We start from the raw sequence: 25,336 nt of genomic DNA on the forward strand, positions 1-25,336 counted from the left end.
GGGCCCATCTGCCAAGCGCCTCCTGCTGATGGAGCGCTCTGAGCGCTCTGCCCCAATCCCGGTCTCTGCGCATCTGCCCAGAGGCCGTTCTGACGCCACCCGCGCCCACCCCACGCCCCTTGTCCGCCTCCTGGTGCGGATGGCGTCTGCAGTGCCAGGGCTTTGTGTTCGTGTCCTCGTGGGAGGTGACCCCAAGGCTTTCGGGGCCCACGTGGCACCTGGAGCAGGGAGTGTCCAGAGGGGCACCTCACAGTACAGGCTGGACGCTTAAGTGATGAGAAAGCAGGCATGGTGGAGGAGGGTTAAGACGGTTAAAAACCATAGTTGACTTTTAATTTCGAAACAAATTAAATACAGTTAAATTAAAACAGACGACGGTGCAGCTGTGGGGGCCGCCCTCCCCACTGTGTCCTCCGGGCTCTGCCCCGCCCCCCACTCCCGACGGGGGAGCAAACAAGCTGTGGTCACCGACCCAACCATGGCTCATAACGAACTCATTCCCAACGAAGACGGAAGCTGCAGTCCACCAGGGTTATAACTAAATAAATACACATGCAGCGAAGAGAGGGTGTTAGGTGAACAACTGAACTAGTATCTGCCAAAAAGAAAAAAAAAGAGACGATCCCGTTTCGTGGTTCATCACCAATTTCCTGAAAACCAGCCCTGGCCTTCTGGCCAAGACAGTTGCCCAGCCAGGCGAGCTGACCCAGCGTCCAGGGTTGGTCCCGTGAGCGAGGCCACGGTGCCCGGCGCAAATTCACCCACTCAGCTGGTCACTGTTACCCCCGTGGTTCCGGGGCCCTGCAAGGCGGCTCAGGGCTCTGGGTAGGGGGTTGTGGGATGCTCTCCTGACCATGGTGAGGAGGTAAACTCCCTTCAGCACAGGCGGTGATGCTGCTTGGCACTCTGGGTCGCTGCGCTGAGGCCACGGCCCCCCCGATACCCAGGAGCGGGCTCTCCACAGCCCTCGGGCCCATCCAGCGAGTTTCAGGAGGGTGGGGGCTGTTAGCGTTAAAAGTAAACACCTGTTTCGGGCGGGGCGCAAGCCGTTCCTCTGCCTCTCAGGGGATGAAAATTGTGCTTCCAGCCGTCAGGAGCATGAGAGGGGGCTGGCAGAGGGCTGGCCCGCGGGGAAGGCAGGGGGACCAGCGCCTCCCTCCTGGCGGGAGGCTGCGTGGTTGGGGGGGGATGGGGAGGGACGGGAGGCCAGCTGACTGTGCGCCCCATTTGGGATAAGCGAGGTTTTGCTTCCCACTCTGTGTGTAAGTCACGATTTGCCAGCAGTCTGGGCTCGGTCTCCCGCCCTCTGGGTTCAGGTCACCTCCGTGCCCTTCTGTCGACCCCTCCGCTAGGCCAAAGCCCCGACCGGGGCGGGGAGGACACCGCCCGGCCCTTCCTCTCTCTGCTCCTGGCCCACCTGCACCTTGAGCCCCGGCGGCCGCTCTGGTGGGGGCGTCTGCCTCCCCAGTCCCGGCCCAGGCGCGGCAGTGGGCAGGCGGCTCCTTCCGCGCTGGGCGGGGTCGGGGTCGGGGGCGGGGGCGGGGCGGGGGGTGGGGCGAGGGCCTGGAGGGGCTCTGCTGCCCCCGCGAGGCGAGGTACAGCCGGGCCTGCCAGGCGCTCAGGCGGCCCCAGGCTCTGGAGGCGGGAGCAAGGAAAGCCCGCTAGGGCGCCGACCTCCTCTCCCGGGAGCAGCTTGGTCCGGACGCCTGGGGCTGGGGACCACCGTCCGGTGGCCGTGGGGCCGCATGGGGCCAGGGGCCGCTCTGCCGGGCTCTCACCTCCGTCCCAGCCGGGCAGTCCCCTATTTCGGGGCCCATGGCGTCGACCCCGCAGGATTGCCGGGCGGGTGGAGCACAACAGGTCTGGGGGTTCTGTGCTTTAGGGTCTCCGTCCTTCGTCCCGGCATGGGGCCGGGCTCTCTCTGAAGGCCCCACAGGGGAAGGGAGGGTGGCAGCGAGTCCACGGGAGTGCGCCTCAGAGGGACACGGCGTGGGGAGAGGAGGCGGCCAGGAGCAGGTCTCAGAAGGCGCTCCTGAGGGGAGAGAGCGAGGGAGCAGCGTGAGGGGGCCGCTGGGAGCTGGGGTCCACGGGGCCCCCCCAGACGCCCGAGGAGCTGGGAGCGTGCTCTGTCTGACCCACTGCGGTCTGGTCGTGGCCCAGGTGATCTGCCATGCTCAGGGTCATGACCCCCGCGGTCTCCTGCAGTTGGGCTGTTGCCAGCGAGGCACAAAAGCTGCAGCCTGACTCCGAGGCCTGAAGACCAAGAGAACCCCACTCACAGCAAGCCTCCAGCTCAGGAAGGGCCTGGCTGTGCGGGTTACTGGCACAATCCACTCAGCTTTTCTGAGTTTCGTTCCTGTATCTCTAAAGCGTAAATAGAGCCTGTGAACTACTTCAGTACAGGATTTTTAAGGACCAAATAAAAGCAGCAGCAGTTGGGCAGTGCCAGAGACTATTTCTGGTGCCCCAACAACCCATTTAGCAGATGAAGAAAATGAGGGAAATGGGAGCCTGGGAACTGGGCCAGAATCTGGAGTCCACGCTTCTACCTCAACTGAGGAGGAAACCATGCAGACAGAGCCCGGGTGAGTCCACCCAGCAGGGCCTCATACGAGGACAGGTTTGTGGCCAGAATGAGATGGGGAGACAGGGAGCCGTCACGAGGCGGTGCTGTGAGGTGAAGGCCTCCAAGCAGCAAGGAAGGGCCCAGGTGTGCAGGGACCCAGCTGTGTGGGGACCCAGCTGTGTAGAGACCCAGCTGGGAGGCCCAGGTGTGCGGGGACCCAGCTTGGGGGGGTGCAGGTGTGCGGGGACCCAGCTGGGGGGCCCAGGTGTGCGGGGAGGTTGCCACCTACTGACTTCATCTCTGCCTCCTCCACTCCATGGGGCCTTTGCCGTGACTGTCATGATTAAAGACCAGGAGGAAACGCCTTGGCAGATTTACTCTACACCCAAGCTTGGAGGGGGGGCTGCTCAGGGTGTCACCGGCTCGCATCCCCTTACCTGTGTCCGGGGCTCAGATCTCCACCGTGGGGTCAGTGAAGCCTTTCTTCCCCTCATTCACCAGCACTGGTTTCTCGGTCCGCGTGTGCCAGACCAGGATCTGTGTGTCCAGAGACATAAGACCACATGGGGCCGGCCCCAACCTCGCCCTCCCACCCTTGCCCCTCCCCTCCAGCCCTGTTCCAGCAAGACTTTCTCCATTGTTCTGTATTTCTGCCTACCCCCTCATTCTTGCTCTTTGTACATAGGCTGCCTTCACAATATCTATTGGAAACAGAAAATCTGCAGCTACAAAGAAGAGAGAAAGTGGTCCCAAGTTTTCCTCTTGCTTCTCAGCCTCCCCTGTGCTTTTTGATGGATCTTGAGGGAGACAGTTCTGGGGCCTCCAGCTCAGCTAAGTGCCAGCCTGGTCCCCAACTGGAGAAGTCCAAACTGGTAGGAAGACGTATCTATGCATGTGTGTGCATGAGCATATGCACGAACATGTGTGTGCACGCCTGTGTGTGCGTGTGTACTGGGCACATACACTCGTGCTCGTGTGCACGTGCATGGGCGTGTGTGCACATGCATGCACACACATGTGCCCGTGTCTGTGCATGTCGGTGCATGTGCACTGGCATATGCATGTGTGTGTGTGCATGTGTACACATGTGCCCATGTGTGCATGTGTGTGCACACATGTAGGTGTGTCTGGCATGGAAGTATGGAGCCCAGCTGATGCGTGGTGAGGGAGGAATTCATTCCTAGGCTCTGCCTGCCTGGGGGCCCCCTCCTCGTCCCCCTGCCCACCTTTAGTGTGGCTGCCTGAAGGGCCACAGACCCGCCACCCTGGAGGGAGGCTGGCTGTCCACTGGCTGTGCAGGTCCCTGATTAGCAGGGAGCCTCGCGGGCAGGAGCTGGCCTGTGCCGCGCTGCGAGCTTGGCGGGCGCCCACCTTGGTGCAGTTGGCCGCCTTGGGCTCCAGGTCGCTGAGGGTGACGAGCTCGCGCAGCAGGCTGCTCTCCTGGTAGCCGCCCTTCACGCCACGCAGCTTGAAGTAGGCTTGGCTCCGCTGCAGGATGAGCCGCAGGTTGACTGCAAATCCCGCCATGTCTATGGCAAACGGCCGGTGGGGGTCGAACACCGTCTTCCAGCCAACCACTTTCCCTGCCCCATTGACCCTCGGGGCCTCGTACCGAAGGCCACCGACGAAGGCGACGGGCCACACAGACACCCTCCTGGTGCTGCGCATCTAGAGGGGAGAAGAGTCAGGACACCTGGGCCGCCCAGGGCGGGCGTCTGCAGAGGACTGGCCAGGGCTGTGAGCAAGGCCACCCTGCAAGCAGCTGGTGCTTCCCTTGTCACGTGACCTGTGCTTTGTCCTTTGCTGCAAAAGCTCTGTCTCCCCGATTTAGAGTCTGAAATGACTCCCTCCCCTCCCCCACTGTCCTGATTCCCAAACTCGGGGGATGGGAGTTGGGGGGACACTGAAGGTGGACGGGGAACCCTCCTCCCCTCCCCCACTGGAAGCCCTCCTCCAGACAGTGCCTGAAGCCAGGGCTGCGGTGGGTTGGTCGGTCTGGGAGCCCATGCAGGCCTCCTCCCCCTTCGCCAGGTTCCCCGCCCTCCCTGGTCTGCGTATCTGCGTACTCCGTACTGTGTAAGGAGTACTGCGTATAAGTACTGGGTACAATGGTACTTGGTACAAGGGTACTGGGTACAGGAGTACTGGGTATAAGTACTGGTCCCAGGGGTACTGAGTACAGGTACTGGTCTGTGTATCCGCGGCCCGCACCTCCTCGAAGAGCTCCAGGCTGTAGGTGTTGTCGTCGTCCGCAAAGTACACCACGCCAGGCTGGCTGGAATTGCGCGGGAAGGTCTCCCGCAGCCAGCGCAGCGCCAGGTTGCGCTGCATGGTGCCCCGGGGGATGCGCGGGTCACGCGCATCCCCCCGCAGCTTGTAGTTGCGTGGCGTCTCCACGTGCAGGTGCGTGTAGTTGAGGCCGGTGTCGCGCAGCAGGCGTGCCGTCAGCGGGGTGCGGCGCGGCGCGTCCTCCACCACCAGCCAGTGCAGGTTGGGCACGTGCAGTAGCGTGTTGGCCAAGCGAGTGAGCTCTGCCTTCTGCACCGGGCGACTGTAGGTGGGCGTCACCACGTGGATGGTGGGCAGTGTGTCAGACCAGGGCGGGGGCCGTGTGTACACGTACTCTGTGCGCACCACCTCCACGATGTCCCGGTCGGACATGCAGTACTCCCTGGGGTCCGTGCCAGGGGGCGCCTCGCGCCGGGGGTCACCACTGTCATCTGCAGATCAGAGGAGGGGGTGTGGGGACACTGGGCACAAGTGCTGGGCACAGAGGCACTGGGTACAGTGGTACTGGGTACAGAGGTACTGGATAAGGTACTGAGCATAGGGGCACTGGGTAAGGTACTGGGTATGGGGTACTGGGTAGAGGTACTGGTTACAGGGTACAGTGGTACTGGGAACAGGGGTACTGGATAAGGTACTGAGTAGAGGGGTACTGGGTACAGGGTACAAGGGTACTGGATACAGGGGTACTGGGTACAGGGTACAAGGGTACTGGATACAGGGGTACTGAGTATAGCGTTGAGGTACTGGGTACAGGGTACTGTGTAAGGAGTACTGCATATAAGTACTGGGTACAATGGTACTGGGTAGAAGGGTACTGGGTACAGGAATACTGGGTATAAGTACTGATTCCAGGGGTACTGAGTACAGGTACTGGAAACAGGGGTACTGGGTACAGGAGTACTGGGTACAGACGCTGGGTATAAGGGTACTGGGTATGAGCACTGGGTACAAAGGTACTGGGTACAGGAGTATTTGGTATAAGTACTGAGTACAGGGGTACTGGGTACAGATGCTGGGTACAGAGGTACTGGGTACAGGAGTACTGGGGTACAGGTACTGGGTACAGGTGTACTGGGTACAGGTACCAGCCCGCCCGGCTCTCCTCTGCTCCTGTGGGAGAGTCAGTGCACACCTCTCTGGGGTCCTGGGGGCTGCCGCTGATGGTTAAGGCTGGCTGCCTGACACCCTCGCCCTGGGTCCTCCTCTTTCTGACCCCTATGCCTGGCTTTCGACAGCTCTGAGCGGTTTAAGGGCAGCTGGCCAAGCTGCAGCATCGCACCCGGGGCTCCCGTCTGTGCCAGGCTTTGTGTGGCGAAGCGCCCACCACACTGCCCGCGCCCTTCTCCCCAGAGCTGCTGAGGAGCCTGGGGCACTAGCGCTCCTGCCTGGGGCAACCTTAGTGCTTTGGTGCCACGCGGCCTGTGGCCCCAGAGTCCAGGAGCACCTCACCTGGGTTCCAGATAGACTGGACAGGATCAGAGCCTCCCTCTCAGGCCGTTGCCCCCGTCCTCCCCTCCCTGTCCCCCTCCTGCTCCCCCGGGGGGAAGGGACCTGTGGGGGTTGCCCCAAAGGCGCTCTGGGGCCTGACCCAGAATCTAGCTCCCGAACCTCGCTGTGGAGTGTGGGGCTTCACCACAGCACTCTGTCCTGGGGGCTGTCCATGGTGGGCAAGATGCTTCTGGATCCCGAGCCCATCCCTTCTGACCGTCGATGTCCCATGTTTGGGCCAAAGGGCGGGGTGGAGACCCGCCTCGGCTCCTCTGGGCCTGTGTGTCTCCTCACGTGCACGTTCCTGTCATGCGTTCACAGCCCCTGGGGCCTTGCCTGTGCCCCTGCCCAGCCGTGCGCCCAGGAGGGGTGTGTGTGGAGCCGGGCAGAGGCCCACCTCCATGACACGCAGGCATGGGAGCCCCTGGAGGTGCCCTGCTCCCGCCAGGGCAGCTCTGATGGCCAGGCTTTCTCCCTTATCTGCATCCCCGTGGGGAGCCAGCAGCCCCTCATGGGGGGACCAGCCCACACCCCTCCCGTTCTGAAAGCGCCCCCCGCCCCCAACCGAGGCCTGTCTGGCCACGTGAAGGACTCTGGGTGCTCGCTGCTCCGGGGCCATCTCAGCGGGAGGTGGGATGGTTGGAGGCCAGACCTTGGGGTCCGAGCTCCGAGGCTCAGACCCGGCCAGCTCTGCACTAACCACAGGACCCTGAGCCAGGGGCCTGGCCTCTGGTCACTACTGGCAGCTGCGAAGGGGAGCTGATAACTGCATCTCCTTGTGGGTTTAGGGGCTCGGAACACAGCCCGGGCTCACAGCATCTCTCCTGTGCAGAGGCGGACAGTAAGATGTCCAACTATGGAAAGGGTAGTGGGGGCAATCCCGTGCAGGGGTGAAGGGGGTCCCGGGAGGCTGGGCTTCCTACAGCTCTAGTCAGCACGCAGGTGTGGATGTGGGTGCTGGCCTGGGGCTGGGCACTGGGCTCCGCGGTGACATACAAGTCCCCGGCTCTCGGAGAGTTCCCACGGGCTAATGACCCCCACTGGGGACACACAGCCCAGGTGGGAGCCTGCCCCCGGGCTGCGGGTGCAGGGTGGGGAGACCGGCACAGGCAACCAAGGGGACTTTCTGCAGGAGTTTTAAGTCAAACTGGGAAAAGAAAACAAGCTTCCAGAGAGCAGCTGCAGACCAGGACATAAATAAGGGTTAGTGTATCCTGCCTCGAGCAGAGCTCTGGAGCCCAAGGCTAGGGAAGGACCCTGAGCGTCCCCCCCCTCCCCCTGCCCTGTGATCACACCCCCGCAGGCAGCTCTGCGCCCTGGAGGGTCTGCGAGCCTAAGACGGGCTGGGTCAGGGTTGCCGCCGCCTCCGGTCCTCAGGGCCCCCATCGCCCTCTGGTGCTGCCTGTGTCACCATCGCGGCTGCCCTGGGGCCAGGGCGCCAAGTCCCGTCTCTAGGCATGACCGGCCGTGCTGAGCGCGGCAGCCTGGCGTCCCTGAGCCCAAAGCGCCGCTGAGAACAGAAGCACGTGGTGTTACATCCCACGCGACAGACCTCGTGAGGTGCCGCGGTGACGGCTCTACAAGGACAAGCAGCAGGGCTCCCTGGCGGTCCAGGGTTAGGACTTGGCGCTCTCACTGCCATGGGCTGGGTTCAGTCCCTGCTCAGGGAACTAAGATCCCACGAGCCACTCAGCTCAGCCAAAAAAAGATAACAGCACCAAGGAGCGAGGGGAGGAAATGCTGGGAGAGCTCCAGGCGCCCGACGGACAGTGGGCGCTGAGCCACGCTCGGCCCAGTCCTCCTAGAGGAAGCTTCAGGCCCCTGCAGCGATGAGCAGCCTGAAGCGTCACGGTGAGGGCTGCCCGCACCAGACTGGGGCTCTTGGCCCTGCCTGCTCTGGGGGCTGGGGGCTGCGTCAGGGCTTCCTGACCAGGAAAAGAAGACACTCGCCCTGAAAGGCTTTCAGTAACACAGGCTGGAAATCCCACCACCCAACCCCAAGCCCTACCACAGTGCATGCCCCCCAACCCTGAGCCCTCCCATGCTGCACCCACCAGCCTTCCTGTGGGGTATGCACCCCCTAGCCCTCCCACGGTGCATGCCCACCACCCCTGAGCCCTCCCATGGTGTACCCCCCCAGCCCTTCCATGGTGCATGTCTTGGGCGTGGGTGCAGAAGAAAGCCCGCGAGGCTCTGAGCCTGGGTGCATGGCACCATCCGAGCCCCAGGTCAGCCCCCAAGGGTGCAGTCATCAGCCAAGTTGGCCCCAGGTCCCCACTGGCCAATCAGGGGAGAGTCAGCCCTCCAGGCTGTGGCCACTCCGTCAGGGGAGTCAGGCCTCCCTCCAGGCTGTGGTTACCCCGTCAGGGGAGAGTCAGGCCTCCAGCCTCCAGGCTGCGGTCACCCCGTTAAGGGAGAGTTAGCCTTCAGGCCGTGGTCACCCCGTCAGGAGACTCAGGCCTCCAGGCTGCAGTCACCCCATCAAGGGAGACTCAGGCCTGCAGGCTGTGGTCACCCCGTCAGGAGACTCAGGCCTCCAGGCTGCAGTCACCCCATCAAGGGAGACTCAGGCCTCCAGGCTGCGGTCACCCCATCAGGAGACTCAGGCCTCCAGGCTGTGATCACCCTGTCAGGAGGCTCAGGCCTCCAGGCTGCGGTCACCCTGTCAGGAGACTCAGGCCTCCAGGCTGTGGTCACCCCGTCAGGAGGCTCAGGCCTGCAGTCTGTGGTCACCCCGTCAGGAGACTCAGGCCTCCGGGCTGCGGTCACCCTGTTAAGGGAGACTCAGGCCTCCGGGCTGCGGTCACCCTGTCAGGAGGCTCAGGCCTCCAGGCTGCAGTCACCCCGTCAGGAGGCTCAGGCCTCCAGGCTGTGGTCACCCTGTCAGGAGGCTCAGGCCTCCAGGCTGCGGTCACCCCGTCAGGAGGCTCAGGCCTCCAGGCTGTGGTCACCCTGTCAGGAGGCTCAGGCCTGCAGTCTGTGGTCACCCCGTCAGGAGACTCAGGCCTCCGGGCTGCGGTCACCCTGTTAAGGGAGACTCAGGCCTCCGGGCTGCGGTCACCCCGTCAGGAGGCTCAGGCCTCCGGGCTGCAGTCACCCCGTCAGGAGGCTCAGGCCTCCGGGCTGCGGTCACCCCGTCAGGAGGCTCAGGCCTGCAGGCTGCGGTCACCCCGTCAGGAGGCTCAGGCCTGCAGGCTGCGGTCACCCTGTCAGGAGGCTCAGGCCTCCAGGCTGTGGTCACCCCGTCAGGAGACTCAGGCCTGCAGGCTGTGGTCACCCTGTTAAGGGAGACTCAGGCCTCCAGGCTGTGGTCACCCCGTCAGGAGGCTCAGGCCTGCAGTCTGTGGTCACCCCGTCAGGAGACTCAGGCCTCCGGGCTGCGGTCACCCTGTTAAGGGAGACTCAGGCCTCCGGGCTGCGGTCACCCTGTCAGGAGGCTCAGGCCTCCAGGCTGCAGTCACCCCGTCAGGAGGCTCAGGCCTCCAGGCTGCAGTCACCCCGTCAGGAGGCTCAGGCCTCCAGGCTGTGGTCACCCTGTCAGGAGGCTCAGGCCTCCAGGCTGCGGTCACCCCGTCAGGAGGCTCAGGCCTCCAGGCTGTGGTCACCCTGTCAGGAGGCTCAGGCCTGCAGTCTGTGGTCACCCCGTCAGGAGACTCAGGCCTCCGGGCTGCGGTCACCCTGTTAAGGGAGACTCAGGCCTCCGGGCTGCGGTCACCCCGTCAGGAGGCTCAGGCCTCCGGGCTGCAGTCACCCCGTCAGGAGGCTCAGGCCTCCGGGCTGCGGTCACCCCGTCAGGAGGCTCAGGCCTGCAGGCTGCGGTCACCCCGTCAGGAGGCTCAGGCCTGCAGGCTGCGGTCACCCTGTCAGGAGGCTCAGGCCTCCAGGCTGTGGTCACCCCGTCAGGAGACTCAGGCCTGCAGGCTGTGGTCACCCTGTTAAGGGAGACTCAGGCCTCCAGGCTGTGGTCACCCCGTCAGGAGACTCAGGCCTGCAGGCTGTGGTCACCCTGTTAAGGGAGACTCAGGCCTCCAGGCTGTGGTCACCCCATCAGGAGGCTCAGGCCTCCAGGCTGCGGTCACCCCATCAGGAGGCTCAGGCCTCCAGGCTGCGGTCACCCTGTCAGGAGGCTCAGGCCTCCAGGCTGCGGTCACCCCGTCAGGAGACTCAGGCCTCCAGGCTGCGGTCACCCCGTCAGGAGACTCAGGCCTCCGGGCTGCGGTCACCCCGTCAGGAGACTCAGGCCTGCAGGCTGCGGTCTCCCGGCGGGGCGGGACTCACCCTTGCGTGCGGCGAGCAGGGGCGCGACGGTGCTCTGGTGCCACACGGTGACCAGCAGTGTCCAGGGGAGCACGATGAGCACGACGGCGAGGACGTCCCGTCGCTTCGGCATCTCCAAGGCTGGCTGGGCCCACAGCTCCTCGTGAGCTGGGCAGCGGCCGCAGAGGGAGAAAAGCACACGAGTGGGCCGGGTGGGCCAGGCACGGGGCCACGGGGAGCCGCACGCCAGCCCACGGGCCTGACCGCTCAACCCACCCATTGCCGACGCAGCTCTGCGGAGTCCAGCCCGACCAGAGTCTGGGAAGGGGTGCTGTCTGCAGTGGGTCAGGAGCCCTGCGGGGTGAACACCTGCAAGAGGGGACAGAGAGGCTGGCCAGAGGCCTGGGGTGCCACCCCGTGGGGCCGAGGACAGGCGGTGCCCCCTCGGTCCAGACACCCCTGCCTGGGTTCCCCCGGCTTACCCCCGGGCCCGTTTATGAAGAGGGCACCTAGTTTCCAAGGCTTTAACGCCCATGGGCCTTGCAGCCTGCCTCTGGGAGGACGCAGAGAGTGCTCAGGCTGAGGTGGCTGTGACGGCCACAGCCTTGTGCTCGGACCTCGTTTCACAGCCTGGATGAAGGCATCTGTGCCGAGTGAGTCCTCAGAGGACTGGCCAGTAGTGTTTGGAAGTGGACTCTGGGAGGGTGCACCCTCAGCAAGCCTGGACGGGACAGGGCCAAGGCTGGAGCCACAGCCGGGGGCCAGCCGAGGGGGCTGGGGGCCAGCCAAGGGGCTCGGGGCCAGCCGCCCCGGGGGCCAGCCGAGGGGGCTCGGGGGCCAGCCGAGGGGGCTCGGGGGTCAGCCGAGGAGCTCAGGGGCCAGCCGAGGGGGCTCAGGAGTCAGCTGAGGGGGTCGCGTGCCGACAGCTCCCCTCCGGGCCGGCTGAGCTCATGATGAGGGATTGGCGCCCTGCCTCCCAGCCTCCTGGGAGCTGTCACCCCCTCCCCCGCCCCCACTTCTGTGCTGAGAGCCCTGCAAGACACCTCTGGGTCCACAGGGGCGGCCTGGGGGGAGGACAGCCATGGCAGCCCGCCTGTCCCCACGCGTGGGCCCCCCAGGTGTCCCGTCTGGCAGGCCGAGCCCCCAAGGTCACGCCCACCAGGCCGCAGGCAGGCGGATGGCCGTCTCTCCTGGCTGAGAGCCAGGCTGAGCAGGACTCTTGGAGGCGTTGCGTCCCTCCTCCCGACCTGGTCCTCTGGCCTGCAGCCCTCCCGGCGGGTGGGTGCGCGCCAGTGGCCGCCCCGGCCTGTCTGCACGGCCTGCTTGGAGCAGATGGCGGATAGGCCTTGGGGTCAAACGATGCAGGCTCAGGGCGGGTTCCTGGACCCCGAGCTACCTCCGCGCTCCTGGCCGCGGCCCCGCAGGAGGAGCCCAGAGGCCACGCTGCCTGCCCGTCTGGGTGTTGGGCCGCCTCCCCGGCCAGCCCCACCAGTGCCGAGCCCCTGGGTAGGACGCCAAACACTGGATTGGGACCTCGGTCTGGTTGGCCGCCGCAGGCCACACAGGGAGGCCTCCTTGGGTTGTGGGGTCCCCTGGGGCTTTTCCAGGCATCTGGCCGTGGGAGCTGGCCTGGCCTGGGCACCCGGCCCCCGCCGTGGCCTCCCCCAGGGATCACTCGCCGCTCTCTGAGTCCTCCTGCATCCCCTTCCTCCTGGTGCTTGCCGAGGCCACAGGGGACGGCTTGTGCTGGGGCCAGGCCTGAACCCAGACAGGAGTGGGGGAAGGGGGTCAGGCCCCAGAACCCCTTGGGGGGCAGCCCCCTGCAGGTCCCGATCCCCCGTGGAGTAGGAGGGGACAGAGGCAACGGCCTGAGGGGGACGATGCTCTGATCCCGTCCAGTCTATCTGGTCAAAACATCTATGGTGGGAAGGAGGGAGAGGCAGGAAAGCTCTAAAAATAAACTTAGCCATAAACCCAGTTGTGCATTAATTACTTTGGAAGCCATTACGGCTTGAAAATCCCATAACTTTAATGGAGGCTATTATAAGCACGGCGGCGAAGTCATGAAGCTAATTACCAGGCGGTTATGAAGTGAAGCGGGGAGCCCCCAGCCTCCGAGGGAGCCAGCTGGCCAGCAGGGGTCTGTGCGGGGCAGGCCTGGGGCTGGGTGGCTGGGAGCGGGGATCAGGGGGCCTGGGGTGGGGGCGTGGAGTGGGGCAGGCAGAGCACCCCAGACGCAGAGGCCCGAGTCTGAGAGGGGACTGCAAGGATGACCGCGGGCTGTGGCCCGGGAGGGGTGGTGGGCAGCCGGCCTGGGGTCCAGCCTCAAGCAGGCTGCCCGGAAGAGGCTGGGCGAACTTGGCTCTGAGGCTCACGGCAGCCTGCCTTCTGAGACTGCAGGGATTCCAGCAGAAAGCTTGCCCACGCCCCACACCTGGGGAGGAGCTGGTTTAGTCCCACTGGTGGTGGGAAGGGCCCTGCTGGATTCAGGGGCCATGTGGTGGTGGCGGTGGTGGGTTGGGGGTTGGATGCGCCTGGCCCGCAGGGAGGGAGGCTCACACAGCTCTGTCCTGCCACTCAGGGAGGTATCTGCAGAGCTGGTGCGTGCACGTGTGTGTGCGTGCATGTGTACACGTGTCTGCATGTGTGCGTGCATGTGCATGCTGTGCATGCACATTGTGTGCGTGTACGTGTGTGCACAGGTGCACACGTGTGTGTACGCGTGTGCATGTGTGTGCTGCATGTGCACGTGTGTGTGCATGTGTGTGAGAGCATGTGTACACGTGTGTGCATGTGTGCGTGCACATGCATGTGCATGCGTATGTTTGCGTGTGCATGCTGCGCATGTACATTGTGTGCGTGTATGCATGTGCACAGGTGTACACATGTGTATGTGTACGTGTGTGTGCACGCGTATGTGTTCGCGTGTGCATGCTGTGCATGTACATTGTGTACGTGTGTGCGTGTGCACAGGTGTACACGTGTGTGTGTACGTGTGTGCATGTGTGTGCCGCATGTGTATGTGTATGCATGTGCACGTGTGTGTGCGCACGTGTGTGTGTTTGGTGGAGGTCAGTTACACACAGACCTTCCCCCCCAAGCCCTCGAGCAGGGCAAGGGCCATGGTGCCCGTAGGCCTGGGATCGTGGCTGGCAGGCGGGTCGCAGGAGGCCACGGGGAGAAGAACCCCCAGAGTATTGTGTACAAGCTGCGCATGCCCTGACCACCGCCCAGCCGAAGTCCTTTCCCTGATCGAGCGCCCACTGCCAGCCAGTGCGACTCTGCCTGCAAGGCCAAGGATGTCCCGGGAGCTCACGGCCCGCGGGGAGTTGTCCCCCGGGCACAGCGCCCGCGGCCCCGACCTGACTTCCCCAAAGTGGTCCGCGACCCGGGGACGCTCAGTGAGTGACCTGCACGGCGTCCTTCAGCGTTCGTATGATGTTTCCCACCGGTCTTCACCTCTCCTGGAGAACGTTTTCCCGGACTCGCCTCATGGAAGCTTTGGAGAGCATTCAACGTAATTCTCATAGAAACGAGGGCTTTCTTCCTTTCCCGCCTGTATTTCTTTTTTTCTGCCATATTCTGTGATGATAAGGGGCTTCCCTGGTGGCTCAACGGTAAAAAAATCTGCCTACAGTGCAGGAGACGCAGGAGACTCGGGTTCAATCCCTGGGTTGGGAAGATCCCCTGGAGGAGAGCATGGCACCCTACTCCAGTCTTCTTGCCTGGAGAATCCCCATGGACAGAGGAGCCTGGAGGGCTGCAGCCCGTGGGGTTGCAGAGTCAGACATGACTGAGTGTGCACAGAGATGACGAGAGCACGCAGGGCCGTTGCGGACGGATGAGGAGCAACCTTACATACTCTGGGGAGGCCGCAGCTCCCTGGCCCCGAGAGGGCCCCCCACCTGCCTGCACCACACAGACAGGCCAGGGCATTGGTCCTGAATGGGTGGAGGTGACCCTGCTGGGCCGTGAGGAGAGCAGCTGCCCCCTGTCCCTGGGAGCCGAATGCCCTGGGGCTGGACTAGGGAAGCCAAGCGGAGGTCAGCAGAGTTCAGCAGAGGTCAGCGGGCAGGACGCTGGGAAGGGCCGGCTCACCCTCGGCCTCAGATGGTCTCTGAGACCTAATGGGACCCCACGAGCCCTAACAGGACTCAGCATCAACCCCGCAGCCCCTGCGCAGGACAAGCCTGAGGCCACAGCTAACTGGCTCCCTCCCTGAGGGTCCACATGCATCAGCTGGCCCCATGCCTCACTCCCCAGCCTCCCCACCCCACTGGCTCTGCGGGGAGAGGGCAGCACGTGGCAGCTGCTGACCCCCGGCTCTGCCCTCACCCCCGGAGCAGGTGGAAGAGGGGGCCTTCCACCCCAGGAGGGCTCGGACGACCCCCGGGGCTGCAGCCCTGCCTTGGCAGGCTGGGTTCCTTCTCTGCAAGCCACGGCGGCCTCTGAGACAGGCAGGGCAGTCTTGGCCCCATTTCACAGGCTAGGAAACAGGCCTGGAGGGCCTGGGTCAGAGTCTCAGAGCGCTCACACCCGCTCCATGCATACTGCTCCTGCTGGCAGACCTGGCCCCTCGGGCAGCACCAAGGGTCCGGGTCAGCCAGGAGGGGCTCTCCACCGGCTCACATGGTGGGGGCTGGAGCGACCCCGGGCCTGGTGCCATCTTCGGGTCAGCCAGGAGGGGCTCTCCACCGGCTCACATGGTGGGGGCTGGAGCGACCCCGGGCCTGGTGCCATCTTCGGGTCAGCCAGGAGGGGCTCTCCACCGGCTCACACGGTGGGGGCTGGAGCGACCCCGGGCCTGGTGTCATCTTCCTCCGCTTTGGCCGAGACCCCAGCCCCTGGCCGGGGCGGAAGGACACCCGCTCAGCACAGGCTGCGGTGACAGCTTCAGGTTTCTTCCACCCAGGAGTCAGGAAACAACAGTCCGTCGGTCGTGTATGAAATGGCTCCTTGGTTTCTCTTCCGATTTTTCAGAAATAGCCTTGGGATCGGGTTTGGATTCTGACTCAGTAGAGAATGGAGAAGGGTCTGATGTGAGTGGTCCCCTGCGCTGCAGGAGTCCGAATGGCACAAACCCGCGGCACCAGTGGCCTGACTGACGTCCCCGTCTTCATGCGGAGGGTCGTCCACGTGCCCCACGGCCCCTCGCAGGAGGGTGTCACCTGGGGTGTGTCCTGGGTGTCCTGGGCTGGGCCCGAGGCACATGCGTGACCTGCAGCGTGGCTCCAGGTGGGGACACAGACCAGAGGGAGAGTGGCCCACCCAACAGCGGCCGGCCTGGGTGAGCGCCCCCATGAGAGCCGTCGCGGGAGGGCCTTGGGCAGCTGTCCCGTCCACGAGGCCTGTCACAGCCCTGCTCGGGGGTCTGAGTGTCCCCGAGCCCGCTGGCCACCTTGCAGGAAGCCTGGGCACCAGCTGGGCACTGCGCTGCACCTCAGCACCATCGATTGTGATGCAGCCCCACAGAGGCCGAAGCGCCAGCTCCCTGCCCCCGGACACAGGCTGAAGTTTCACTCGGGAGGCGGCGGCGCTAGGTCCATTCTGCGAGCCACTCGGAGCCAGCCCCCCCTCCCCAGGTGATATCATCATGTGTGCACGTGAGCTCGCGGCCAGGACCGCCTCTGAGTGAGTTCCTGGGCACACGCGTGGCCTCAGGGCGCAGAGGCCTCTGAGGAACGTCCCCCAGGAGAGGCTGTGTGGACGCAGCAGACGGTGACCCTGGCCCTGGGACACGGCCTTGCCTGAGTCCAGCGCGGCCGCAGCAAACACCCTGGAGCATGCTGCCCCTCAGCGCCCGGCTCGCTGCACTGCCCCGGGCCCTGGAGGCTTGGGGCAGCTCAGGACATGCTGGCACTCAGCGCGTGGGGCCCCCGGGCACCGGCCTGGGTGGGCGGGGGCAGGAGTCGGGGCTCTGATAGGAAACGGAGGGCAGGGGCCGGGGGCCAGGGCCCGGGGGCTGGGCGTCCGAGGACGCGCTGCCTAGGACAGGGTGCAGAGCCTGCAGGCCCCCGGCGAGGGTGCGCTCAGCCTTGCTGGGGTGGCAGCGCGTGGCCGTCTGTCCCCACTGCCCTCCCCCGCTGTCTGGGCATCCTGCTTCTCTCTGCCTGTTTCCCTTCGAGCTGGTGGCCTGCGGTTTGGCATGGGGGTCCCACCCACCCTGAAGTTTCCCGGGGAGGCCACCTGGCGCTCTGAGCCCTTGGCCTGACCCCCGAAGCTTGCCAGGCCCCACACACTCTGCGGCCAGCCCACACCCTGCGTGAACCCACCGGTCTTGCTGGTTCTGTGTCCGTCTGCAGCCCCCAGGCCAGGGGCTCCTCCGGACTCCTCTGGGCCCTGCACGCTGTGGAGGCTGCACTGTGTCTCTGGCACTGAGTCTCCTTCGCCAACGCTCGTTGGGCAATTTGGGATCCGCTGAGGGGTCTGTGGAAAACCCCAGTGCAGGGCCTGCCCCGCAGAGAGCGCCACGAAGGCTGCAAGACGTGGAATATCGTAGCGGGGATGGCAGCAGCCCGCTCGTGACTCCAGCTGAGCGTCCGCGTCTGGCAGAGACGGGACGCAGGGTCCCTGGCTCCTCTGGGCCTGGCCAGCCTCAGGCGGCTCTCACAGCGGTTCCTCCCTCCCCTAGACGAGGCTGTGCCTGCAGGTGGTGCCCGTGGCGTGGACTCCAGGGAGGGCAGGGTGCCCCGTCTCCCTCCGTCTCCAGGGTAGGCAAGCCGAGGCTCCTCCTTCGGGCTCGGGGCTGAGTTCGGAGGTGGGAGGTTGACGCAGGGCTGCCCGTTTCCTGCCAGGCTTCTGAGGCTGCTCTCACTGCCTCTGCCGCCTGTCTCTCCTGCCGCCCCGTTCCCTCCCTGGGGTCAGCCGCCCCCGCGCTGGGAGAGACACTGGGAGAAGTGTTGCAGGAGGTGCGGCGCCCGAACGGGCAGCGACAGCACCCCAGTCTCAGCCCCAGGCCTCACCTCGGGGGGTGGGTGATGGACCCAGAGTCCCTAGTCTCAGCCCAGACCCCACCCTGGGGGTGTGAGGGACCCAAGGTCCCAGTCTCAGCCCAGACCCCACCCTGGGGAGGGGGTGATGGACCCAGAGTCCCTAGTCTCAGCCCAGGCCCCACCCCGGGGGGGTGAGGGACCCAGGGTCCCAGTGCCAGCCCCAGACGGTGGTCTAGACAGGCTGAGCCTCACGAGGGGCGTGCAGAGGGCCGCCCCATGCACGGGCTCTGGGGCCAGTGGCCCCACCCCAGGCTCTGCAAGGGGCCGGCTCCTCGCCTGGGGTCCTGGCTGGGCTGCCCCTTTGCTGGCCCTGCCTGTAGCCTCAGCCAGCCATGCTCTTGCTTCCCTGTCTCCCGGGGGCTGTCGAGCACGCCGGCCCTGCGGTCGGCACTGGACTGTCGGGGAAGGTGGGGCTCCAGGCGCCTGGTTCTCAGAGCACAGAGGCGTCTGCATCCCTGGGCAGGAAGGGCAGTGGGGAGACGCCACCGTGGACTGCCTCCCCCCCACGGTCTGGCAGCAAACGGCCTGCCTGTCTGAGGACCGGGCCGGCAAGACGCTCCACATGGAGTGACCCAGCCCAGCGGAGACCAGCGCTGACGCTGCTCTGACACAGAGACCTGGAGGACTCTGGGCTCAGGGAGGCACGGCACAACAGGACCAAGCCCCTGACCCGCTCACAGAGGCACAAGGTGGTCGGGCTCGGGCAGAACGGGGGCTAGGGAAGCACACAGCTTCCAGCGTGCACAATGAGGAGTCCTGGAGCTGGACAGGTGCGCAGTGGGGATGTCCTGGGCGCCCTGAGCACTTGAGAGCCGTTAAGGTGGTGCACCTAACTGTGCATTCTATGAATCTCTGCCACAGAAAAGGACCTGCCACCCAACAGCCGTGCGTGGGTGGGTCAGCAGCGACACACTGGGGACTGCGCCGGGCGGCACCTGTGTGGGCCCAGCGCCAGACCTTCCTGCTGGCCGGCAGGGGTCTCCATGGCGAGACACACAGCGGGCACGTCCAGGGGACGCGCCCCAGGGGTTCCAGGCAAGGCTCTAGGCGTGCGCAGGGCATGGTGAGAGGCTGGCAAGCACACACACACGTGCACGCACACATGCACACAGAGCTGGTGTTTCCAGCCAGGGGTGTGGGGAGGGGTGGAGGCGTGGATGCTGGCTCCCAGCAGGAGGTTCACGGGGACAAGAGAAAGTCCATGTCAGCACAGGGTGAGTTAGGCGAGCAACACTTCCCTTCACCTCAGAGGCTCAGAGGATGAAAGGAAACAGAACAACTGCTCAGCACAGAGGCTGGGGGCAGAGGGTGTGCACACACCGTGTGGTCAGAGTGTGGTCAGACTATGTGCACACACCATGCAGGCTGCTGATTCACTGATCTAATTAAAGTTTCCTGTGTATTTCCAATGCGCTGCCTGTGGCCTGAGCCAGCTGACCTTCCCTGGGGCCCTGGCAGGACAGTGTAGGTGCGTCCTCCCGCCAGCTGTCACGGGAGGACAGCGGAGGCCTGGCTGGCTGGTGGGGGAGGGCCTCTCGCCCCCTGCCTGGGGGCCTGAGACAGGGAGGGCAGAGTTAGACTCAGGCCACAGTGCGGGGCCAGGCAACAAGGTCCTGCATGACCCAAAACAGAAGCAGAACCTCTGCGGGCAGCTTTCTGATCTGCAGAAAGAAGGCTGCATCTACAGATGCAGAACCCTAACTCTGGGCAGATGGTCTCCCCGGCCACTGCTGGCTCCCAGACCTGCTTGCTCTGCCCCCTGTCCTCTCGGCAGGTGGGCGCCCCACCCTGCTCCTGGGGTGTTGATCACGGGGGCTGACCGAGGGCAGCAGTGTGGTTGGGGCCAGACACGGGCACATGCCTCACGCATCTGTCATTTTAGATAAGGAGACGAGGCCCCTGGGACTGAGTCTGCAGCGAGCGGCCGACACAGCAGGGCCTGGAAGCCAACAGCAGCTGGTTGCTGGGCCTGCCTGGCCAGGGGCTCCTCTCCCTCAGGACCAGGGCTGGGAGCCAGGTAGAGCCCTCCCGACCCTGGCTGCCCCTGCCTGCCCAGATGCCCTGGAGGCCGGAACCTCGTGTGCTCCTTTATCTTGAACGCACGGGGCTAAGCAGGGCCCTTTGGGGGCAGGAGGGGGAGCTGTGCTCACTCGCAAAGGCGAACACGACCCGAGATGGTGCCGGGCTTACCGTGTGGCCACGGCCCCACCACAGGGAGGAGACAGGCTCAGGGCGGTGGGCGACAGAAGCAAGGCCACAGCTGGGCCCCTCCGTGTGCCAGGCAGACTTCGTGTCGTCCAAATGTAGGTAGATGGAACGTTAACTACCATGGAATGAATGATTTAAAAATTGCTGGGAGTTCCCTGGCGATCCAGTGGCAAAGACTGCACGCTCCCAATGCAGGGGCCCTGGTTCCACCCTGATCAGGGAACTGGATCTCACACGCAGGAGCGAAGAGTCTGCACGACGTAACCAAAGATCCGGCATGCCGCAACTAAGGCCTGGAGCAGCCAAATTTAAAAAAAAAGAGGCAAAAATACCTGCTGAGCAAAGCACTTACTGCTCCTGTTCCAAGTGAGTAACACGATTCATTGTGATTCTCATTCCCACCTCACAAGCATCCTGTTATCATCCCACTCAGAGACAAGACACGCGGGGGCACAGGGGGTCAGGGGTGGCCCCAGGGCACACAGCGTGGGCACACAGCACGCGCGTCCGCAGGCCCCGCTCTCCGCGCTCGCAGGCGCAGTGCCAAGCCCGGGGCAGCTCTTGCCAGGGGCACTCAGGGACGCTGGGCTCGTCCCGAACGCGTCTGTGCCATCCTGCGGGGCAGCCACAGCCCCGTGCGCGCCTGAGCTTGCAGAAAGCGCTGGCGTGACTGGGGGATGCCCACCAGGGGAGGGGGCAGCTGCGCCACGTCCCGCCAGGCTCTGAGGCTCCGAGCGCCGGGCAAGTGACAGACCAGTGCTCACCACTCCCCAGGGAAGGAAGCGAGACAGGGAAGGAAGCGAGACGGGGCAGGGGGAGGAGGAGGCGACGGCACTCGCTCAGCAGCGCGCAGGGTCCATGAGGACCTCAGGCTGGGTCCCTCCTGACACCTGCCCTCTGACCCCCATGGCCCTGCCCCCTCCCCCTCCTTCATGAACAACGACCAGGGCCCCCCATCTCCCAGCTGCGGGGCGGGAGACCCCCTGCTCAGGGCTCTGATCTCAGGGAAGACATCCCCAGTCCAGCCAGCTCTTAGAGGTCCACCCTGAGACTCCCCTCCATTGAGCTTCTGGGCGGCAAAGCCCTAAGCCCTGCCAGGCGCTTGGCGGGGAGGCCACTGCCCTGCCGTCAGCTGCTGCGCTCGGGGAGCACAGATTCATTTTAATATTGGCTGCAGCTAAACCTCATTAGGAAAGTAAATTTGCTGTAGCTGCAAAAAAAAAAAAAAAAAAAAAAGGCAACCCACACAGTCCTTCCTTCCAAAGCTAAGCTAAACAGAAAACCTGATCTGACTGGGGCCCGCTTGACGCCTTACCTCCCTGGGACTGGCCCGGGGCCCGGGACACAGTAGGTGCTCAGTGAGCGAGTGTGGAGCAGGGTTGGAGCGGCCCCCGCCCACCTGGCCAGCTGGCAGCACCCACACCAAGGGGCCACCGGCCTGGGGTTCCTGTCGGTTGCACGTATTTTGGGGGGACACTGGCCAAGAAATGCAATGATCGCACCAACCACTGATTCCGCACGGAAACCGTGTTGCTGCCATTCAGCAGGGGGACACTCAGTGTGTCTCCCTCAGTGGAACGGCAGGGGCAGGACCAGGCCCCAGGCCTGGAGGCGGAGGTCTGAACGGAGAGCCGGCAGCAAGGCCGGTGAGGCGGCCCCAGGGTGGGAGAACGGCTACTCCATTCAGAGGCTTCCGGATGCCAGGGGCTCACAGGGACGGAACAGATGCAGACACGATGTTGATGCCTCTCGAGTGCTTCACCTACAGACAGCCTGGCTAGAGAGGCTCCTGGGTCTACAGACGTTCAGGAATCAGGGCCTAGAGGCCTCCGCTTTCCCCAAAGTCCTCCCAGCCGATCACAGAGACCGAGGCAGCCTCGGCCTGGCCAGCCTGTGCCCTGCATGGCACCACCTCCGCGTGCTCACCCCATACGCTCAGCAGGCCCCGCAGAGGACTTCTGGCCTGCAGGCCTGGGCTGCGAGCAAGCTTCCCTTCTTCTTCTCCCCAGAAGGCGTGGGGGTGGGCACACGCAAAAGAGTCCCTTCTGCCCGGGGCTCCCCTGAAGCCCACGCTCCCCCGCGTTCCTTGGGGGCCGGCCCCCTGCCCTGGCCGCTGGCTGCCGACACAGGCGGGCATCTCGGAAGGAGGCCCGAGGTGGCCCCACTCTGCTGGACCCCCGGCGCCCACGCTTCTGCGTCTTTGTCTGCCTTCTCCCGCAGCTGCTCCACCTGCCTCGGACTCTCAGATTCTCTTCCCTAGCCCGGCCTCTCCTCCTGTCCAGCGCTCAGCAGAGGGGGGCACTCGGGCAGTTCCCGGCCCGCTCAGCCCCTCCTCTGACCAAGCTGGACCAACACGCTTCCCTGACCCTAGAGCCTGGTTTGCGGTCAGCTCACCGCTGGACCCGCCACACTTGTGCAGCTTCCGCCCTCCTCATCACCCTGTGCTCACAGCCAGAGAAGGCCAGCCACCCGTGTCCCCTCTCCCCTCGCCCCTCAAAACCATGGGGGAAAACCCAGGTGCATCCAGAGACGGCGGCCAGGGGCAGGCTGGCCCTCCGCTTCTTCCTCTGGAGCCCCCAGTCTCCACCAGCCCCCCTTCAGGTGGGCCCGTCACTGCTGCTCATCCGGAACCTCTGTGCGTGCATTCAGTCCCGTGCCGGTGAGCCGCCAGCACACCCCAACAAGGAGGGGCTCAGCCATGGGCAGGCACAAAACGGGCACAGCAGCCGCCTGGCACTGAAGGGGGCATGGATCCATCAAGCCTCCCTGCTCCACACCCGGGCAAGCCTTCTGCATCTCCCCAAGATGGGGAGAGGGGGATGAATGCAGCTCCAGAAGCTTTGGGGGTGCTGGGCATGGACTGGGTGCAGTGCAGTCTCTTTGAGGGTCTCATGAGGGAAGGGTCTTTGTTCTAAACAAAGGAAGGGGACTCGATGTTCGGTCCAGTGAGGCCACTAACAGCCCCCAGCTCAGCAGCTTTGGAGGGGATGCCTCTGTCTCTGTGCTGGAGGCAGGGAGCCCTGGGGGACAGAAGGTGGATCTGGGGAAGCGGGAGCCTCCATCCGGTAAAGTCACACGCCCACAGCCCCGTAACTGGGGGAGCCGTGAGCCCCACCCTGACACAGCTACACACAAGATGTCACCGGCTGCTCCGGGGACATCCCCACCCAGTCCTGTGCAGCAGTGCATGTCAAGCCCCCGGTGGGTACCCCACCCACCCACGCAGAGCTGCCCCCACCAGCCTGGAGCGACCAGCCGTCTGCAAGGCCGGCCTCAGCATCCAGGCAGAGAGAGCCCCAGAGCCCTGCTGCCCAGCTTCTACAAGAATCCACGCAAGCGGCGCCGGGCTGGGACTAGGCCTGGCCGGGGTAGGACAGGCAGAGGGCTGGAGAGGGTCTTGTTTTTGCCTCTGCGTGCGCAGGGGCGGGTTCTCTCAACCTCAGCTCCAGCCCCAGGCCGTCGTCACCTCCTTCCTGGCCTCCCTTCCATCCTCTGCTGCCTCACACCTCAGTTTGCTCCCCTAAGCTGTGGGCTCTGGTTGGGAGGGACTGGGGCCCCAGGCCTGAGTCCGGGTGTGGAGGGCAGGCAATGAACTCGGTCCTGACTCCTTCTGCCCCCTGCACACCTGTCCTGACGCTGGGCCCCCTCACCACTGCTCAGCCCCCTGCCTCGCGGGAGAGTTGTAGACACTTAACTTGCCACTGGCTGGAGCCTCTGGGCTTGGGGACGACCCTGGGGGACCCGGAGCATTGGTGCTGACCCCCAACTCCAGGTCGCCAGGAACCACCTGCTGAGGTGGGAGGAAGGGCCCCGGGGAGCTAAGAGCCTGGCCTGCGGCTGGCAGGGGCTGAGAACCAGCTTCCCTTTCTCGATGCGAGGAGGGCCAGCACCACCCAGGTCTTGTCTCGCAGCAGCCCCTCGACTGCGGCGCTTCCTGGCCCCGGCCCGATGCTGGCCGACTCTCAGCCGCCCCGCTGCGCGCACCACCATCCACGCGCGCGCGCGCACACACACACACACAGGCACACACACACACACAGGCACACACGCACACAGGGGCGCGCGCACAGGCGCCCGTAGCACATGCCGCGGGCGCCGATGCGGACGCATAAAGGGGCTCTGTACGCGGCGGCGGCGGGGCCACTGACCTGCGGCGGCGAGTCCGGATCGTCCCCGGCGCGCTCCATCTCGGCGGCGGCCCCTAGGCGCCGGTCCCCGCGCCCCCGGGCTGCTGGCCCCGGCCACGCGCGCCTCCGGCCCCGGGGGCTCTCGGGCTGCGGGTCCCCCGAGGCCCCTTCATCGCCGCGGGGTCAGCGCCGCCCCGGCCCGGCCCTTCTGCGCTCGGCGAGGCGGCGGCCGAGCCCGCGAGCGCACTGGGGGCGCGGGGCGGGGAGCCGGGCGGGGAGGACGGGGGCGCGGCAGAGCGAGCAGAGCCGGCCGGGCGCAGGGCGGAGGCGCGGGGCCGGGGCGCGCGGCCGGAGCCAGCAGACCGGGCCGGCGCGCAGTCCCCTCGGCGGCGGCGGACGCGCCCCGGCCGCCGCGGCTGTGACAGCGCCGCCAGCCCCGCCCCCGGCCCGCCCCCGGCCCGCCCGCGGCGCTGGTGCCCACCGCTAGCCCCGCCCCGCGCCCCGCCCCGCGCGTCCAGCCCCGCGCGCGAGCTGCCGGCGGGACCCGCGCCGCGGACCGTCTATACATCCCCGCGGGCGGGGCCGGGGGCGCGAGGAGGCGCGGGCCCCCGGGTGGGTATCGCCCCGCGCCCTCCCAGGCGCAGGCGGCCCGGCTCTGTGCTCTGAAGCGGGGCTGCGGGAGGGGGCGACACCGCCAGGCCTCGCTCCGGGAGTTAGAGCCCCCCGCCCCCAGCCCCGCCTCCATCCCGGCCGTTCCTGGCGCCCAGTTTGGCTGCCTTTCTCAAAGGGTGATTGTTTCCGGGCGGGCAGTCGGGGGCGGTTCTCTGGGCCTGGGAGGCTGAGCGCGAGGGCGGAGAGGGAGATGGCCGGTGGGGACAAGGGGCGCCTGCCCGGCCGCAGGGGTGCCTGGTGCGTGGAGATGGGGTTCCTCGGGGTCTGGCCCAGGGGGCCCCCGTCGGGGCGCTGCTGCCTGGTCGGAGGCCAGACCCCACCTTCCTTGTCAGAGGAGCCTGGACTTCCCCGGAGAAAGACGCGGGCCAGGCGGTGTGGGGGGCAGAGGGGTCACAGGAGCAGAGAGGCGCAGGCTCCCAGAGTTTCAAGGGCTCTTTGGGCCAGGAAGTGGCTGCTTGTTCCTTGCCTGTGTGTTGCGAACGGTCTAGGGGTGTCAGCCCTGCGTGTGCACGTGTGTGCGTGAGGGTGTGGGCTGTAGCCCTCGGTGGAGAGCCTTCCAAATGCCCTTTGGTCAAGTTCCCACAGACGGAGAGGCCTTCCTTGTACATGTTTTAAGAGTTTGCAGCCCAGGTGGCCGTCCTCCTGGACACGTGCAGTTAGGGCCACGCTGTGTCTCTCCCACAGCACAGGGGCCAGCTCCAGTAGTGGGGGGCCTCCCGGCCCCAGGGGACTGAGGC

The 25,336-nt window shown here is 65.4% G+C and overlaps 1 protein-coding gene across 5 annotated transcripts; it reads right to left on the reverse strand.

The window, feature by feature from the left end:
* Positions 1-302: 302 nt before the first annotated feature.
* B3GAT1 (beta-1,3-glucuronyltransferase 1) lies at positions 303-24,246 on the reverse strand. Of its 5 annotated transcripts, XM_070767562.1 has the most exons (9): positions 23,949-24,241; positions 19,783-20,093; positions 16,873-17,345; positions 10,877-10,969; positions 10,622-10,768; positions 4,778-5,286; positions 3,938-4,234; positions 3,004-3,103; positions 303-2,032 (listed from the first exon to the last, which is right to left on the reverse strand). In XM_070767562.1, the coding sequence occupies exons 4-8, from the start codon at positions 10,878-10,880 to the stop codon at positions 3,017-3,019; spliced, it is 1,044 nt and encodes a 347-aa protein (XP_070623663.1). In that variant the 5' UTR covers positions 10,881-10,969; positions 16,873-17,345; positions 19,783-20,093; positions 23,949-24,241; the 3' UTR covers positions 303-2,032; positions 3,004-3,016. The 5 variants fall into 5 exon arrangements, with proteins under 5 accessions (XP_070623663.1, XP_070623662.1, XP_070623661.1 ...); XM_070767561.1 differs by lacking the exon at positions 16,873-17,345; XM_070767560.1 differs by lacking the exons at positions 16,873-17,345; positions 19,783-20,093.
* Positions 24,247-25,336: the final 1,090 nt, after the last annotated feature.

The sequence above is a fragment of the Bos indicus genome, chromosome 15 (assembly GCF_029378745.1).
Source record: "Bos indicus isolate NIAB-ARS_2022 breed Sahiwal x Tharparkar chromosome 15, NIAB-ARS_B.indTharparkar_mat_pri_1.0, whole genome shotgun sequence".
Taxonomy (NCBI): Eukaryota; Metazoa; Chordata; class Mammalia; order Artiodactyla; family Bovidae; genus Bos; species Bos indicus.